The following is a 20,242-nucleotide window of genomic DNA, read 5'->3' on the forward strand; positions in this document are numbered from 1 at the left end:
GTTACATCTGAGGAAACATTCGTCAAATCTAAAACCTTTCTCTGGGCCTACTTACCACACATTGTGTAGTTGATTTTATTGTTTGGGAAAGAACGTTGAATAGTGCCTGTAAAATAGTGATATTAGTATAGCAGCTCAACTATTTTTTAAACAAACCAAACATCTAGACAAAAATGCACCAGTATTACATTTATTTATTTAAAAAAAATATTAATTGGGTCGGCTGTGGTCCCCCTTTACGGTCTGCCTATCCCCTATGGCGGCCATTTTAGTTCCGCCCCTGATCAGAACAATTACAGGTGTGTCCGTTACACATCTTGTGCACTGAAATCATCATGGTTTGAACGTGTATATATTGACACTTATACCACCGTCTTGGTTTTCTTGTTTAAAGTTGTTGCAATGTGCACTGTTATTCACTGTTACACTTAACAGTTACTTCCCTTACAGCAAGTTTAAAAGATGTAAGGTAAATAATCCATAGATTTGTTCCTAAATACCGTTTAAACAATAATGTAAGAAGAGTTGAAAGAAGATAAGATCTGCTTTTTTTCTATTTTATTTAATATTTTTTATACAAATTGTAATAATTTGTACGATTTGACATGGAATAGAAATGACAAAAATGTTTATTACTCTATTTAAAAAGTTAAACTTTCAATATTTTAATATTTAGTTTGTTTAATTATAAAAATTCTAAATCAATGACGTTCGCTTAGTGCTTTGGCTGGAATTGCCTTTTAAATTTTTTAAAAATAATATACTTCAAACGTTTCATTATATTTTGGATCCCCTAAATAAAGGGACTTTAAAAAAAAAAAAAAAAAAAAAAAAAAAAAAAAAAAAAAAAAATTTTTTAAAACTAATATCTACATATTACTTACTATGCGGCTGGGCCCAGGGGCGGAACTACAGTGCCGCAATGCGGGGGGGGGGGGGGGGGGCAATCAATTTTTTTAAAGTTAAAATTAATTTTCTTGCATTTTTTACCTGATGGTTGTTTTGAAAAAAATACTGTAGCTGCGGTTGGAGTATTTTTATTCTATAGACACCATCCCAAGCTCTTGTATATTCTTTTTCCTATAATCAAACCCACGCTGTTGTCGGCAAAATTCTTTTGAAAAAACATCAATTGCGCGAGAGGCCGCTAGATATTAAGACGGCTTTTTGAGACCATCCCAAATTTGGTACTGATGGATAAAAGCACATTGGTGCTTTGTTGTCCCTTTTAAGTTCCTTTCTCAGACCTCCCCTCCCGCTCTTAGCTATCAAGAAGCGAATAGATAGCGCCTCAACAATTAAGCTGGCTCGTATCGGAGGTAGTGTAGACAAACTAGCGCTCCAACAACAAAGCTGGCTCGAATCGGTGGTAGTGTAGACAAACTAGCGCTCCAACAACTAATATCCAATAAATAAAGTGCCGACAATGTTTTCATTCAATAACCACTGTTTTAGAAAACAAGGCAAACGTCTCAAATAAATACACGAATGATATTGCGTTATATATATATATATATATATATATATATATATATATATATATATATATATATATATATATATATATATATTAGTTTCGTCACTGGCACCTTGATAGTGGTTTTGTAAATAACAAATAGATAACAGATCTAATACATTAGTGATGTTATATAGTAGCTAAGACATGCTGTTGCGTAAATATTTTTTTCTTTTTTTTTAAATATACACATACGCTGTAGTGTGAAAGATAGGCAAACGTTCAAACCACTTCCATAAATTATTTCCCTTTTTCAGATAGTCAAATAGGGGTGCTCATAAGCTCCTTTTAATAGATTTGTAATAATCAAATTAAACAGCAATTACTTATTTTAATTATTATTTTAAAAAATATAAGTACTAAAGAATGGTATAGTATAATAAACCGGGAGTGATCTCCCCTAAACTTTCTCGAATATTCTTATATAAAAAAACAGGGGATGGGAACTCGGGCTATAGACATGATTTTTAATCCATTTTAAATACTTAAAGTTTTAAAAATAGAATAAAATCTCGTAGACAAATTAATTGCACACCAAGTGAACGCGAAATAAAAAAGCGCATAATAGTGCGCAATATTATTATTACTTTTAAAATTTACATTAGTTTTTTGAGAAATCGGAAGTAGCGTAAAGTACTACTTCCAGTCAACGGAAATGACTCAAAATTTAATAGAAGGTAGAGAGTTAGATCTTTTACTTACGTATGAAATTTCATTTATCTATCTGAAATAGTACTCAAGTTATAGGCTTTTGAAAAATTCAAAGTAGGAAAAGTACCACTTCCGGTTATCGGAAATCGCTCAAAAGTTGATACGGATCTACGATTTTGATAAAATACTTATATATGAAATTTCATCAACCGAGCTGTAACGGTACTCAAGTTATCGTGTTTACACACGGACACACACACACACACACACACACACAGACACACAGACATACGGACAAGATTGCAAAATTATGTTTTTCCGTATCAGTGAGATGCAAAACGTCGAGATTTGCAAAAATCTCGATTTTTTTTTTTTGCACGATTACAAGACTTTCTCTATACTTCGTATATACGAGAAAGTAAAAATGAAATGTATTTAAAATTAATAATATAAATACAAAAAAACATAAAAATAAACATAACACGAGACATCATTGCTTATACAAAGCTTCATGATTTATATACTTTTGACCGACTTAATGATTAGCAGTATTAAGGCAAACAAATAAAAACAGAGATTTTCAAAACAGACCAATGCACTCATACACATGACATGATGTTGTGATTAGATTTAATTGAATTTCGTTTTTCTAAACCCGGTCAGGCCAGAAATGAGTATCCTATGTCCGTACATATATATATGGGGGGGGGGGGGGGGCCAAAACATTTTTTTGCGGGGTGGCCCATTTTTTCTAGTTCCGCCACTGGGCTGGGTATAGTGCTGACCACACTATCCCTTCACATGCTACTGGTATTATTAAACCAGTTTTAGTGTAAGGTGTACGACTTTAAAATACAGTTTAAAAACAAAATTCTCCTTTAATATAAGAAAATTTTTATTTTATTTAAGGTATCATCATCTTTTCCCATTCGTGCCCAAGACACATAGGTTAGATAAAGTAGAGTTCATCTGTTTCAGCATATGGAGAGATTGTGTGCTCAGCACTATGCTCGGTCGCCTTTGCTTTCCCTAACTTGAGTTAGGTACCCATCGGAGCTAGGTGGATTCAGGGACGTTCCACTGACTTGAACCCAGATTTGAACTCGAGACTTTCAGGTTAGCAGCCCAGCTCTCCACCGCTAGGCCACGCAGTCCAACATTTAAAGTATAGCAAGAGGATTTTCGCAAATAAATGAACCTTCGAGTTTTTAATAAATTTGTTTATATTTTAAATTTCTCTCCTCAGTTATCAAAATTATCCATTTTACTTCCAAACGCTAACATTTCACTTTTTATGTTCACAAAATCCCAGTAAAACATCAATTTCCAACATTTAACTACCAGGTTGCACCACCAAATTATCAATTTCCAACCCTTCACCCATCAAACTTGACCATCCAACTATCAATTTCCAAGTTTAACTACCATTTCGCAACCACTACACAGTAAACTGCACAACACACCTATCAATTACCAACATTCTCCAATTAATCTTAACGACCCACCAACTATCAATTCACAGCATGCATGCATCAAACGTCAATAACTTACAAAACTCCCACCACAAAAGATCAAATTTCTTTTCTTTTTGAGGCCAAAATAACAGCGGACGCAACATTATTTTTTTCATTTAGTAAGCTAATGTGATTGAATATTTAAAAATGATCTGATGATCTCAAAGCTAAATAAAAAATAAATAAAAACCCAAGTGTCTTATTCCAATTTACATTTCATTTCAAGGTTTAAAATTATATATGCGTTTTATTTTATGCTTACAAAGGATAAACAAAAACGGTCTGCCTATCCCCTATGGCGGCAATTTTAGTTCCGCCCCTGATCAGAACAATTACAGGTGTGTCCATTACACATCTTGTGTACTGAAATCGGCATGGTCTGAACGTGTATATATTGACACTTATACCACCGTCTTGGTTTTCTTGTTTAAAGTTGTTGCAATGTGCACTGTTATTCAATGTTACACTTAACAGTTACTTCCCTTATTACAAATTTAGATCTTGTAAGGTAAATAATCCATAGATTTGTTCCTAAATACCGTTTAAACAATAATGTAAGGAGAATTGAAAGAAGATAAGATCTGGGTTTTTTTTCTATTTTATTTAATATTTTTTATGCAAATTGTAATAATTTGTACGATTTGACATGGAATAGAAATGACAAAAATGTTTATTACTCTTTTTAAAAAGTTAAACTTTCAATATTTTAAAATTCAGTTTGTTTAATTGTAAAAATTTTATATTATTGATACTCTACACAAACCGGCAAGCGAGCAATTAAATTGCCTTCTAAATTTTTTAAAACTAATATCTACATATTACTTACTACGAACTGGAAAAAGTAATGGTGTCAGTAATTCTTTAGATTCTGTAACTGATATTGGAATCTTAGTCTCAAATGCCTCTGGTGCTGAATCTTACAAAGAGACCCCAAATCTCAATGTGGACATACATGAAATGGATGATCTTCAAAGACTTGATGACTTCATTGAAGAAGAAGAGGATGAAGATGAGGAAGTAATGGATGAAACCAATGAAGAAGACTCTAACGATCAACTGAAGAGTTACATGTATTAATGATTAGTTAAAGCTTGATGACATTACTAATTGGCCTGTTTTCTATCATGCTTTGGTTATCACATTGCATTGAGAATGATCTCTCAGTGGCTGTACATCCTTGAATTGTACCCTGTTTTAATGGTAAACAAAGGCTGCATTGATCTTGTAAATACTCTTTTTTTAATAATAATATTAATATTGTTTCCTTATCCATGTACATTGTGTATTTTATTTTGTATTGGATTGATGGTATAGAATAAAGCTCTAGTCTAATAAAAAATAAATACATCTTACTTACTATGCAGCTGACCATAGTGCTGACCACACTATCTCTTCACATGCCGAGGTCACAGAAACAAGTGAACTCTACTTCACTTGGCCCATAGACCGTCAAGTTTGAAAGGGAACTTTACTTTTTTATTACTTACTCAGAATGTTATATTAAAAAAAAAAACCCCAAAAAAAAAAAACAAAAAAAAACACTTTTTTTTTGTTTTTTGCCATGGGTAGCTACAATGTCAACTTTTGACTTGGCATCTGAGAAACCGAGTTGCACACCTTATTTTAGTCTAGTTCCTATGCCATTTTACTTTCTCCATTAAATAACTATTTATTAATTGATGTTCAAGTCTTTGAAACTGTAAAACTACCAAATAAATTATTATTACTATTTTAAATGTTTTGCAATATGCTGTATTATTCTAGATGTAACTTTTAAAAATATTGTCTTTTTACTTCCACATTATTCTCACGAAAATTATAGATAAACGGTTTGTGACGTGGTCATCTTAAAATGTAACAATGTGTAAGTAGTGAGTTAACGAGAATAGCATCCCCTGGAATGATGCATACAGCGCCACATAATGAATCGCATCTTTGTATGTTAGGTGTCATATGCAAATATCACGAGAACTAACAATGGGACTGCGCCCATTCTTGATCCAGCAAAAGCTGGTGAGAGGTCACCTGGATTCTGAAGCTGAACTACATAGGTGCAGACATCTTGTGTTTTACGTTCAAAAGTTTGAACGCAGTGGATCTAAACAACACCAAATCAAAAAACTACGGCCCATACACCTTAGATTTTATACTATATAAACAGGACAAAATTAGCGGCACCTTCAGATGGTTCCACCCTGCTCTCACCGACGACTTTTAAAAATTGCATTTCATTGCCACCCCAACCCCATCCCAACTAAAAATGCAATGGCGTAGCTACCGTAAAGTTAGCGTAAGCAAGGCCCGAGGCAAATAGGGGCCCTTTTCCTTCTTTAAATTTTTAAAAACTTTTACATTGGAATTTTAATATTTGTATTATAAAAATAATTTTAAAAAGAAAACGGAAATCCAGTTTCTTTTCTACTGTAGAAGTAATCAAAAGTTCCAATTGACATTTCCTACCCCACCTCCACACATGAGGAGCAGTGCCTCACCTTCGAAGAGAAGCCAGAGACAAACTCTGACTCCTTTAAAGTTTTCTGCCATTAATTTTTTTTTAAAATTTCGTTCGGAGAGCGGCCCTTTGACAGTAAGGCGGTTCGGTTTGCTATCCAGAGTTTCCCAGAGGCTTTCTTAGCACCTGGGGTCAGTTAATTGGGTATCCTGCACAGTGGGTCAGGTTTACTGCTTAATTCAACGGTCAAACTGCACAGGTGCATCAGCCCCGTGAGCACTACGGCGCATACACTTGTTTTAATGAGCGCCATGCCCTTTGGATAAAGAGGGCTACTATAATCAATGACTAAAGAAAATAAGGGGTGTCCTCCAGCCGCCTCGGCAGCAGTATACGATTAGGCGCCCGAGTCTCTACATTATTATGATGTCATGAAACAAGTTGTAGATATGCCCTTTAGGTCAGTAACTTGATGTGTGTGTGAGAGAGTTTCTTCCAGGCATCTCTTCGAGGGGGGGGGGGGGCTAGACTTTCTTCGCCCCCCCCCCCAACGAAATGGAATTTATTTAGAAAATATATACAGTTAACAGTGTCCACCCCCCCCCCCCCCCCCAAAGAAAGTCTACCCCCCCCCCCCCCGAAAATTTCAAGTGCCTCCCCGGAGAAAAAAGTCTGGAAGAAACACTGGTGTGTGTATTTGTGTGTATTTGTGGGGGAGGAGGGGGCGGAAGTCGAGCGAAGTAGTGTGACGTCATTATTGGACCAACTCCAACGTTGATAAAAACACGTACACGCATTTGTTTCCTTAAGTTAAACAAAAAAATTGGGAGAAAACAAGTTCAGACTAGTAGACTATCAGAATTAATTATTTACCTTAAGTTGATTCGTTCTTATCTTTAAAATATATCGTATTTGTTCAGTGAAATAAAAGAATTGTCTTTGTCCGTTCTAGAAAACTGAAGCCATTCACTATGAATAATAAAACGTGACTTTAAAGAATACAGCTTTAAATAATAAATATCTAAAAAACTGTATTTGAGATTATTTTTAAAAATTGTCATCACGATCTCTATATTTTAACTACAATTTTATATTTTTAAAACAAATACAAAATGTGATTTTTTAAGAGATGTAGCGTTATATGCATGATGGCTAGCACATTTTTCTTTTAATATTCTTCACACTGTTTCTATCGGTATTCTTATTTTACAAAAAAAAAAAAAAAAAGAAGAAGAAAAAAATGGCTCTTTTTCTAACATAACGTAACAAAATCTCAGTATTTCCCCACCCCCGCCTCCCACCTACATCGATAATACTCATAACTAGAGCATTAAATTAACACTTTGGTTATCAGCGTAAATTTTCAGCACTCGTATTTGGTAAAAGATAACATCATGTAATCGTATAATAAAGATGGCATATTTGACTTTGTACACGTCATTGTAATCATAGGGAGAGATTATTGCTCAAGGTTTCAATAGACATACATTGTGGTGTTACTTGGTCCGGTGTCAGGCATCACCTGCCCCACAACTGAGGTAGTTCAGGTGTCACCTGCCCCACAACTGAGGTAGTTCAGGCATCATCTGCCCCACAACTGAGGTAGTTCAGGTGTCACCTGCCCCACAACTGAGGTAGTTCAGGTGTCACCTGCCCCACAACTGAGGTAGTTCAGGCATCATCTGCCCCACAACTGAGGTAGTTCAGGCATCATCTGCCCCACAACTGAGGTAGTTCAGGCATCATCTGCCCCACAACTGAGGTAGTTCAGGCATCATCTGCCCCACAACTGAGGTAGTTCAGGCATCATCTGCCCCACAACTGAGGTAGTTCAGGCATCCCTACAATCACTAACATTAAAAGTGTTTTGTTGGAGCTTTCAAGTTTTATGAGCATTTAGAATTTTTAAAAATTAAATTTATTTTATCAAGATGATTTACAAAGTACAAAATGGCCAAGATATTAATTCTAAACATCCATAAATATATGACTAAATCCCTATATATATATCCAACTAGATTTCCTGTTATTGTGATATTGTAAATATTGTGCAATTAAAATTTGTGCTCTGGGCAAGGGGATAGCTATTAAAAAATATTTATTCTATAATAAGCAAAGACTTGCGTTATAGAAGTTGTTTTTTTAGCAAGTGTCTACTCAATTTTCAAAATAATGCCATGTGTAATTCAGAGGCGTAGCGACCACTCCCGGCGCCCGGAAACAAACTTTCAATTTGGCGCCGCCCCCCCCCCTAATTTAAAAAGAATATTTATAATTCAAAACTGCAGCTAAAATTAGCCCCTTGGGGTCGGCGCCCGGGGACATATGTACCCCCTCCGTTGCTACGCCTCTGGTGTAATTTTCTTGCAACCATGGTAAGCAGGTATACACAACAGAAAATAAAAGTAGGCCTTCCTTTATTTAATGCCAAGATAAGTCTAGTGAAGACCTCGAATATGTAAAGATTTTTTTTAAAAGATCGATTCTAATGAGATCTATTTAATTCGACCTCGCCACACTATACACATGTGAGGGTCTTCCCTGTATATTTGGAGTCCATTTTTCTCTTAAAAAGTTGGATTCGGCGCAGTTGTTCGTTTCAGAATTCAATGCTAAACTCTTCCCCATTTAGCAAAGGATGTGGAAATGATCCTTAAGACGTAGACTAGGCTGAAATTAAACAGCTTCACTGGCGGCGTCCATTTCTAAATCAGGTTTTAAAACACTTGATCTAAACTCGACAAAAGACCGGATCAATGCTGGGTTTGTCGTGTCAACTTTTTTTTTTACGGTGTTGAAAAAAACTTTTGAAATGGCTTCCCTGTCGCTGTACTGAGGTTTTAATTGTATCAAATTCTTGGTTGTCTGGGGCGGTGGTTGGTCACATTCTTGGTTGTCTGGGGCGGTGGTTGGTCACTTTCTTGGTTGTCTTGGGCGCTGATCACAGTCTTGGTTGTTTGGGGCGTTAGATGATCACATTCTTGGTTGTCTGGGGCGTTAGATGATCACATTCTTGGTTGTCTGGGGCGTTAGATGATCACATTCTTGGTTGTCTGGGCGTTAGATGGTCACATTCTTGGTTGTCTGGGGCGTTAGATGATCACATTCTTGGTTATCTGGGGCGCTGATCACATTCTTGGTTGTCTGGGGCGCTGATCACATTCTTGGTTGTCTGGGGCGTTAGATGATCACATTCTTGGTTGTCTGGGGCGCTGATCACATTCTTGGTTGTCTGGGGCGTTAGATGATCACATTCTTGGTTGTCTGGGGCGTTAGATGATCACATTCTTGGTTGTCTGGGGCGTTAGATGATCACATTCTTGGTTGTCTGGGACGTTAGATGATCACATTCTTGGTTGTCTGGGGCGTTAGATGATCACATTCTTGGTTGTCTGGGGCGCTGATCACATTCTTGGTTGTCTGGGGCGTTAGATGATCACATTCTTGGTTGTCTGGGGCGTTAGATGATCACATTCTTGGTTGTTTGGGGCGCTGGATGATCACATTCTTGGTTGTTTGGTGCACTGGGTGATCACATTCTTGTATGTCTGGGGCGATGGATGATCACATTCTTGGTTGTTTGGGGCGCTGATCACATTCTTGGTTGTCTGGGGCGCTGATCACATTCTTGGTTGTCTGGGACGTTAGATGATCACATTCTTTGTTGTCTAAGGCGGTGGGTGATCACATTCTTGGTTGTTTGGGCCGCTGGGTGATCACATTCTTGGATGTCTGGGGCGATGGATGATCACATTCTTTGTTGCCTGGGTCGCCCTGGGAGCATCCTTGATCACAATATTGAATCTCTGGGGTGACCATTGTTGACTTAATAAAATGTTGAAGTTAAAATAGCGACGTCCTCAAAATAAAATATTCATTAAGAAATTGTTATTTTCTTTACAATGATTTATGAAATCAGTATCGTTTTACCACTATTTTGTACACCAGAAATTGGTATCAGACGTCATTCATGAATGCTTGTTCAACATGGCCTGGTATTTGTATTATAACTATGTAATATTATTTCTTTATTCCACATTTTTAGTGCTATGTTAGTTGTTACTGCTATGTCTTTACTAAGCAATTGCTTTTTTAAATGCTGTTATTACGTTGTTGTTTTATTTGTTTATTTTAAAACGGCCAATGTGAAAAAAGGCATCCGTGCCTACCATTGTTACCGTTATTGAATATATTGAATTGAATATACCACAAACATGTATACCCCGGTTACTATGTGTTTATACTTGTTGTATGTATAATGCTAGGATTATGTTAATTATTCTATGAGTCGTAGTGTAGGTAAATGTGTCTGGTCTTCTGACGACATAATCTATTTATAGCAGCCCGACGATGATCAAATTAAGAGCGACCGACAAGGTCCGATCCTCTGATGTCCGGTCCACTTCTCGTCAAAAATTGCACAATCAGGGAGTCTCCTGACGTCTGCTACAACATCCATAATTGATGGTAGCCTGTAGATAATTGACTGGGCCCTGGGCTAATACATTTAGCCCACTTGGGGGCTATTAGATTTAGCCCACGCCCAGCCGAGGGCCGGGCCAAAAATTTGCAATTTTAGGGCGTCATTTGTGATGCGTTAGGAAGTGTCGTTAGTTGGTTGATAACACATTTAGCGTAGTGGATTTGAAATTTATTACGGCGAGTAACTTAATTTACCAGGAAATCGAAGTAACAGTTTAGCAGTGATAGCTTAAATGTTGCAAATATGCTACAATCAGCGGTAGCATACATTATTGAACGTTGTTGTTTTAATAAAGGTGATATAGAGCAACGCTATACATCGTTATAATCCTTGTTTATTTTGAAATGTCTACCTCATAAAATTAGTACAGATTAAAATGTTTCTTTTAATACAGTATAACGTTTTGCTAATTCTTTATGAAGATGCAAGAAAGCTATTTATTTTTAAAAAGTGATTAGACATCGGTGAATTTGAAAAAAAAATTACTACATGGGTTCTGAAATTAGCAGTTAGTGAAGGGGTGGTGGTCCCATAATTTCTGCATATTATTATGTAGTTGATATGAAAGGTAGTGGTATTTTAAAATTTTACATAAAATCTGTGTCAATTGTTTATGTAATAATGTATGTGCATGGTCCCATAAAAAGGTTATGGCATTCCTGCTAGAAATTGTAGTATTGTTTGTTTAGCAAATTCAATAATTCAGGATTAATGCATATGTGCTTTGTCTTATATTGATATATTTGGCTCCTTTCCAACCAATGGCGGAACTTGTTATTCTTTGCTTTTTTTTACTCTCTCGTATACAATCATTACCGGCTCACACTTTTGTTCCAGGCTGACTCACATGATTTAAGAATCGAACATTTTTTCACCTGTATCATCAGCCAGTAGACTCTTCGGTTTAAGTCAGGCTCTTGTTTCCACCCATTGCCTTATGTCCATGTCGGCCTTATCTCCAGTCGACCTTATCTTCAGTCGGCTTTTTATGTCTGCCCTTTGTTAGCAAATAAATATATACGTTTTTACGTTGATGTAACCCAGAAGAAATTGCATGAAAATGATTACAATTTGTTTGCCTTGTTCAAAATTTCCAAGATTTCAACACCAACATGTTCAGCCTATATTTAAACAATTGTGATGATGAAATAGTTGTTGATCTAACTTTGAATTGGATATTGTGTTAGCTTTATTTTGTATTGAAAACCTTACGAGCTTAGATATACTTTATATAACTGAATGTATTATTTTTATTAGACCATATATATTTTAATACAGAGGTTTTCGCTCGATAGCCCAATGTACATCTCCACAGAAACCATCACAATACATTTAGGCTTTGAGATAGTCTGGCATAGTTGAACTATGAAAACAATTATCTACCAAGGGCAAGTGTACTCATTTTTTTTTATGTATAGCATCATCTTTTAACTGCGTCTTTCATATGTCTGGAACTTTCTTATTTTCGAGCTGTCCCAGTTCTGGAAGTGTCACTCACCAACATGACCCTCGGGATTGTCTTCAGTAGAAGATGTGGCTAGTTCTCGTCATCAATAGGGGAACTAACTACGTAATAAAACGTGTAGGTCTATACACAACGTTGCAAGAACACCTTTAAAAAGCGCTAAAATAAGAAAACAACTCAATCTTTTTTAATCGTTAGATGTACATCTTATAATGAAAGTGTAGGTAATGAGTTATAATCCTTAAGGCTTTAACTATCTAAAGTCTATCTAAAGAAATTATTTTTCTTCTTATTTTTTTATTTATTCAAAATCTGTTACACATATTTTATTTTCCCATTTTTAGTATCTATGAATTTTATACTGGAACAACCAGACGGAAGCGTTAACCTGAATAATGCCTGTGAAGGTAAACTAAATAGTTATCCCGTATAACATAGTGTACATTTTCAGAATCTAACGCCCTGAAATAACTTCCTTATTTCTATATAATCACACTCCATATAGCCTCTCTTTAGGTGGTTTATTACTTTCAAGTTGTAGGATAAGTATGGCACAATTTGGACTTATGGCTTATGGTCTACATTTTTTATTCACATTTAAAAAAAGTGTAAATCTGTTCTATAATGTGATGAAGCGTGTTATGCCAGGCTTTACGTTCAGTTGTGTCGTGTTTGGGGATATACTAGATAAGGGGGGGGGGGGAGATTTAATTCCCCATCTTCACACATTGTCACAAAAAGCTAGTCCCCACCCCTAAGATGACGTCCCATTTCATCCTACTCCTCACTCAAATCAGCTATTTTTTAATTTCAAACCTGCGTTTTTTTTTTAAAAATTGTTTATTCAGCTCGATCAACACCGACTATATTGATCAAGTTTTAATTAATTTTTATTTAAAAAGTCTTTTAAAAGACAAAATATCAGCTCAAATCAGATTCTCACTTTGCTTTTTACGCACAAAACTGTGTCGTCACCCCCCCCCCCCACCCCCTCCTCACTGAAGTCCGAACTCCCGGAATTCCCTAGCAGTTTGATGTCTTTAAGAACGCCCCAGTGGAGTGGCAAGGAGAGTTCGGGTTGGGCGGTAGCCCCGGGTGCCGACCCGAAGGGGGCGCCAAAAGGGGTAGAAAAAAATGTAAAAGCTCATTTTTTAATCGAATTATACTCAGTCAAAATCTGGCACTATAGCAAACATTAGTGACCTGTAAAAAGCGCCACCAATTTTTCAAACCGGTGGGGCTTTTTTTTTACTACCATGAATAAATATAATACAAATTGATAGTTCGCCCCGGGCGTCGGAATGGGTCGCTTCGCCTCCCCAACGACCCCTGCCTTAACCAATGTCTTAAGACCCTTTATACTAACTCAACCTTAATTAAGAGGTGTTTTCTCCCTAAAACTAAATCGCAAAAAGTCGGACACTTTACTTATGTTATTTTCAAAACTTTCAAAACAGAAGTGGAAAAAAAAAGAAAATTAAAATTTTAATAACTGATGTCTTTCGACCGCCTTCACAATATAATATTTTCTTTTGGAACTCTCCAGTGGCTGAGTCGAATAAATGCGGTCTGGCAGAAGTTCTTTCTTTTATTAGTATCGTAGGCGGCCATATTGACTGTCTCGACTAATAAAGTCAAGCATCGGTCTATTCTTAAGCGGGAACAACGCTCCAGGGAAAATGGCTGCTGCTATAAAGTCACGTGAAAGGATTGTATCACGTGATCAAATCACGTGACACGGCTTCTCCAGACAAAACAAAGATTTAGAGCGTGTGAATTATTCAGCTCATATAGGAAAAGTTGTCGTTTGATATTCACAATTAAATTTGATTTAGAATGGAATTTTATATAGGGTTTGATAATCTACGTAATGTATGGACTCAATGATCATGTATTTTTTTTTCTTTCTAAAAAGTATTGCTTTTTAAAAAGTAAATTTTTGTATAAATTTTTTTTAACATTAGAAGCATCTCAGCAATAACGTAAATAAATAAAGCGATCTGATTCCCATAGGACAGAGAAGAGCTCTTTTTGTTTTCAAAGCATTGGAATGTAAGGTGCGACTAGAACAATAATGACATGCTATCACAGAATAAACGACGTCATATGCAGGATGATTGTGACGTCATTAAGTTATGACCTGGGGTGAGCACTTGCCTCACCCCTGCTCCTCCTTCACTAATTTTAACTTGAAGCTGTTGAACTATTTGCACTCGGCGTCTTGGTAAGGTTCAGCCCTGACAGAATCAGAGCTAAGGCAAGACAGAGCTAAGACAAGACAGAGCTCAGGCAATAAACATATAGAACTAAGACAAGACAGAGCTAAGGCAATAAACATACCGGGCTAAGACAAGCAAGAGCTAAGGCAATAAACATACAGAGCGAAGACAAGACAGAGCTAAGGTTATAAACATACAGAGCTAAGACAGACCTAAGGCAAGACAGAGCTAAGGCAATAAACATATAGAACTAAGACAAGACAGAGCTAAGGCAATAAACATACAGAGCTAAGACAAGACAGAGCTATGGCAATAAACATACATAGCTAAGACAAGACAGAGCTATGGCAATAAACATACATAGCTAAGAGAAGACAGAGCTAAGGCATGCTTGAATAAACAAAGTCCATATCAAGAATTTATTTTTTTATTTTATTTGAATATTCAAATAATCTTTAAGCAAAACAGAATTCAGACAAAACCACTCTGCTTCAACGAAAATGCTTTTCACAGTTGGGGCTGTTTTATTTATTTTTTTTAGCCAAAGAAATGTTTTAGCAATTAAAAAAATAATATTCAAACCCAAAACATTTTACAATAAAATCTATGCTTTTTTTCCGCGCTGTTTCCAAATGTACAGCATATATTTCGGTATTTAGCCTGAAGTTTTTAAACGTTGTTTTTTTTCTTCTCTGAAAAGAAACGATTAAACCAGCATATAAGCAAACATACAGATGAGGAATGAAATAGTGTAAACAAAAGCTTTCAGTGACGTCCACAAAAAAAATGAATTTTCAGAATTTTTTTTTTCCGAATTCGAACGTTAAAATTTTTGAGCAGATTTATTTGGAAAGTTTGGAATAAGTTGCAGGTTTTCTGTTTTCCTGAGTCTTTGCAGACGATCTAAGGGATGACGTGTCAGCCCCTGCTACGTCTTGACAAGGACTTCTTTAGCGACCTGCAAGAGCGAGAAAATCAAAGTTGGCAATACAAATAACAATGGAACAATACAATAATTAGATTTCTGGTACATGAAAACCAATACAAATAACAATGGCACAATACAATAATTAGATTTCTGGTACATGAAAAACAATACAAATAACAATGGCACAATACAATAATTAGATTTCTGGTACATAAAAAACAATACAAATAACAATGGCACAATACAATAATTAGATTTCTGGTACATAAAAAACAATACAAATAACAATGGCACAATACAATAATTAGATTTCTGGTACATGAAAAACAATACAAATAACAATGGCACAATACAATAATTAGATTTCTGGTACATAAAAACAATACAAATAACAATGGAACAATACAATAATTAGATTTCTGGTACATGAAAAACAATAAAAATAACAATGGCACAATACAATAATTAGATTTCTGGTACATGAAAAACAATACAAATAACAATGGAAAAATACAATAATTAGATTTCTGGTACATGAAAACCAATACAAATAACAATGGCACAAAACAATAATTAGATTTCTGGTACATGAAAAACAATACAAATAACAATGGAACAATACAATAATTAGATTTCTGGTACATGAAAAACAATACAAATAACAAGATGATGGCACAATACAATAATTAGATTTCTGGTAAATGAAAAACAATACAAATAACAATGGCACAATACAATAATTAGATTTCTGGTACATGAAAAACAATACAAATAACAATGGAACAATACAATAATTAGATTTCTGGTACATGAAAAACAGTACAAATAACAATGGAACAATACAATAATTAGATTTCTGGTACATGAAAACCAATACAAATAACAATGGCACAAAACAATAATTAGATTTCTGGTACATGAAAAACAAAACAAATAACAATGGAACAATACAATAATTAGATTTCTGGTACATGAAAAACAATACAAATAACAATGGCACAAAACAATAATTAGATTTCTGGTACATGAAAAACAAAACAAATAACAATGGAACAATACAATAATTAGATTTCTGGTACATAAAAACAACACAAATAACAATGGCACAATACAATAATTAGATTTCTGGTACATAAAAAAACAATACAAATAACAATGGAACAATACAATAATTAGATTTCTGGTACATAAAAAACAATACAAATAACAATGGCACAATACAATAATTAGATTTCTGGTACATAAAAAACAATACAAATAACAATGGCGCAAAACAATAATTAGATGTCTGGTACATGAAAAACAATAAAAATAACAACAGGAAAATGGCAATACATGACCACAAGAAAATGGAAATAAAAAATATAAAAAATTCTGGTATTTTTTAACAAGCTATGTATAATTGTCAACAGGAAAATTGCAATAAAAATAATAATATGAAAATTGCAATGAAAATTAATAACAAAATTTATAGAATCTTTGATTGATATTGTGCAATTTTTAGTAATTAGTTTCACTTAAAATTAATGCAGGTTTATTAACCCGATCTTCATCGCGAATTATGTACTGTAAAAAAAAAAGAACCATTTAGAATATTTTGGTATTTTGTTTTTACAAAACGCTCTCAGTCGATTATAGAAGTTTTCAAAGTTGGCTTTTACAGTTGTGAACGTATATGTTGCTAGTAACGGGTCTAATTGTGGTCGATGTGTGGGTGTTAGATATTCCTATTGCTTAGCGATGTGGGACATTTAATACACCTTACATCAGCATAGGCAATAAAAGCTATCAGATGCTGTAATCCTTCAGTGAATAAAGGAAACTCGCGGAAAATTAGATTTACATTAAGCTTTCCTATATACATACATACTTACACGCTGATCATATAAACATACATGCATACATACAATATATGCATACATAAATACATACATATAAGCTTATCATAGATGTACTCATTCTACAAGAACATACGTGTCTTATTTTCCTACATACGTTGGTACAGGCTTTAATATAATCTCGTAAAATATAACACACGCCTGTGATTGTATGTCATACAAAATGTCATCTATAAAAAAGGTGTCAAAAACAGATACGCTACTTCCCCTGCACTCGTCCTGAATTAAAAGCCTGGTGCAATTTTGATAATGTCCATCCATCAATCTGCTAATCTAGTTTGTCGCCCAGAAGAATCACCGCCCTGGTGATTTCTTACCCCCAAACACCATCCCCCACGGTGTATGGCTTAGATAGTTCTTCTTCAAACACGGATGTAATCCACCCTATTAATGCCGCGACAACCTCCATACACTAATGTCATCAGGTCCGAGAGTGATCGATGGACGGCCCTCGGGGAGATTCCGTGGACGGACAAAAGATGTGGACGGCCGCTATGCTAAAACATGAACAATCCATGGTAATATTCCCTCTTTAAGGTCAATCACTTGTGTTGATATGTTGCCATGGTGACTAGCACCAGGGCCACCAGCGTTTTGGCGCGTCTTCATGGTCATTGTTTAAAAAAAAAGGTAATGGATAATTGTTACCCGGCTAATTTTAATCTAGGAGACTAGTGCACATCGGCCAGAGGAATAAATGTATGGTTCGTTTGCAGTCGTCTTTTTACCGTACCATATTATACTTATAAAGTTTCGATGATAATCATCAGAGTTTCTTCCAGGCATCTCTTCGGGGGGGGGGGGGGGGGGGGCACCGAAGAAAGTCTACCGCCCCCCGAACGAAATGGAATTTATATAGAAAATATATACTTTTGACAGTGTCCGCCCGCCCCGGAAATTGTTGTCCGCCCCCCCCCCCCCCCCCGAAAATTTCAAGTGCACCCCCGGAGAAAAAAGTCTGGAAGAAACACTGATAATCATACACATCATACGCAGTAACCATACCATTAAATAGAGAACCTAGTTAAAGTTCAACCATTCGATTAGGGATTGAAGATAACATACACACGCAATGATGAAAATATAAAGACAAGGTTAATTATCATAATAATAAATGATTGGCAACTCAAAGGAAACTCAATTTTATTGATTGTACTATCATTTTAAAGCCTAATAACAGTATATCAATAATAATATTTTTTAATACACCAGATATGAATAAACACACGTGAACACATCAACTATTTGTCAAACCCCCGCTGTAGATTAACTGTGGTCAACCACATCTGTTTAAACTAATTGTGTTAAAAAATATAACAATTTAAAAAAACATTTTTGTGCCGTCTCATTTCAAAACTTGCCAAAATGTAGCTTAACTAGAGAAATATACTACTAGAGCATCGTAATCTACTGTAAACTTGAGCCAAAACAAGCAAGTAGAGTAAAATTTCCGTTGTGCTAAAACCCGAACCTACACGAAAACTTCACTCTAATCAAAGCTTAGCCGCTGAGATTCACGATTACAAAGACACTAGAACAATAGCTTAGGAATAAAATGAATTAAATTTGTTGGTTGATGGTAAATTTAATTCCAGTTTAATTTTAAATTTTTTTAACAAAATTGCTTCAAATTCAGTCGTCGTTTTTAATAGATACTTAACAAGGATTTTAGATTAAAAAAAACTTTTCTGAAACCTGAAATTTTTAATACTAGTTTAAAAAACCAGACGAGGAAAAAAATTGTTAAGTCTATAAATACAAGAGCTCTTGTGTAAATTTGTAAACAATGGCTGGGAGGATAATGCAAAATTGGGTAAATAAAAGCCACGGACGAAAACTTTGATTCGAATGGTAATGGCGTCCTGAAGATCAAAGTAAACCAAACTACGCAGGCGTCAACGTCAGAGGTTTTTTTTGTTCGGGCTGTCTAATCATCTGTTATCTTAGTTAAACTCAAATACAAGTTTAACTCAAATCAAAGCTAAACATAAATAAAAGTTAAGCACAAATAAATTGAAAGGGTTTTAGATTTGTTTTCTGTACTTTTGTCATGTTCGATACGTCTAGTTACATAGTCTAGTTCAGATAGTGTTCCATTTAGCTATTGATTTGTGTCTACTATAACATAGTCTAGTTCAGATAGTGTTCCATGAGGCTATTGATTTGTGTCTACTGTACATAGTCTTGTTCAGATAGTGTTCCATACAGCCATTGATTTGAGTCTACTGTACATAGTCTAGTTCAGATAGTGTTCCATGCAGCCATTGATTTGAGTCTACTATAACATAGTCTAGTTCAGAGCGTATTCCATGCAGCCATTGATTTGTGTCTACTATCACATAGTCTAGTTCAGATAGTGTTCCATGCAGCCATTGATTTGTGTCTATTGTACATAGTCTAGTTCAGATAGTGATCAATTCTGCCATTGATTTGTGTCTACTGTACATAGTCTAGTTCAGATAGTGTTCCATGCAGCCATTGATTTGTGTCTACTGTACATAGTCTAGTTCAGATAGTGTTCCATGCAGCCATTGATTTGTGTCTATTGTACATAGTCTAGTTCAGATAGTGTTCCATGCAGCTATTAATTTGTGTCTATTGTACATAGTCTAGTTCAGATAGTGATCAATTCTGCCATTGATTTGTGTCTACTGTACATAGTCTAGTTCAGATAGTGTTCCATGCAGCCATTGATTTGTGTCTACTGTACATAGTCTAGTTCAGATAGTGTTCCATGCAGCCATTGATTTGTGTCTATTGTACATAGTTTAGTTCAGATAGTGTTCCATGCAGCTATTAATTTGTGTCTATTGTACATAGTCTAGTTCAGATAGTGATACATGCCGTTGATGTTTAATAAATGTAGACGCCCCCTTATTAAGTTACTGTCTCACTTTAGTCTCTCTTAATGAAGACCGATTACATCTTGCACATTTTGATTATACTTAAGTTTTTGCTAACTGAACGATTTTTTCTACCCTTTTTTCGCCTCAGACATGTAATTTACAGCGTCAGTTTGCCTTGCATACTTGTGAAGACTGATACTGATTTACAATAGTAACACTTCTTTCTTATATGTAGCCTACTTTCATTCATTTAAGATAGTTTACTAATAC

The 20,242-nt window shown here is 35.3% G+C and overlaps 1 protein-coding gene across 2 annotated transcripts in view; it reads right to left on the reverse strand.

The window, feature by feature from the left end:
- Positions 1-14,713: 14,713 nt before the first annotated feature.
- LOC131936005 (uncharacterized) overlaps positions 14,714-20,242 on the reverse strand; it is a 54,305-nt gene continuing 48,776 nt past the window's right edge. For both annotated transcript variants that reach the window (XM_059292796.1, XM_059292797.1), the window contains exon 5: positions 14,714-15,258. In XM_059292796.1, coding sequence (XP_059148779.1) covers positions 15,219-15,258 — 40 coding nt within the window. In that variant the 3' untranslated portion in view covers positions 14,714-15,218. The remainder of the gene's footprint in view (positions 15,259-20,242) is intronic.

This window comes from Physella acuta, unplaced genomic scaffold (genome assembly GCF_028476545.2).
Source record: "Physella acuta isolate Inbredline_101_S28 unplaced genomic scaffold, ASM2847654v3 ptg000164l, whole genome shotgun sequence".
NCBI lineage: Eukaryota > Metazoa > Mollusca > Gastropoda > Physidae > Physella > Physella acuta.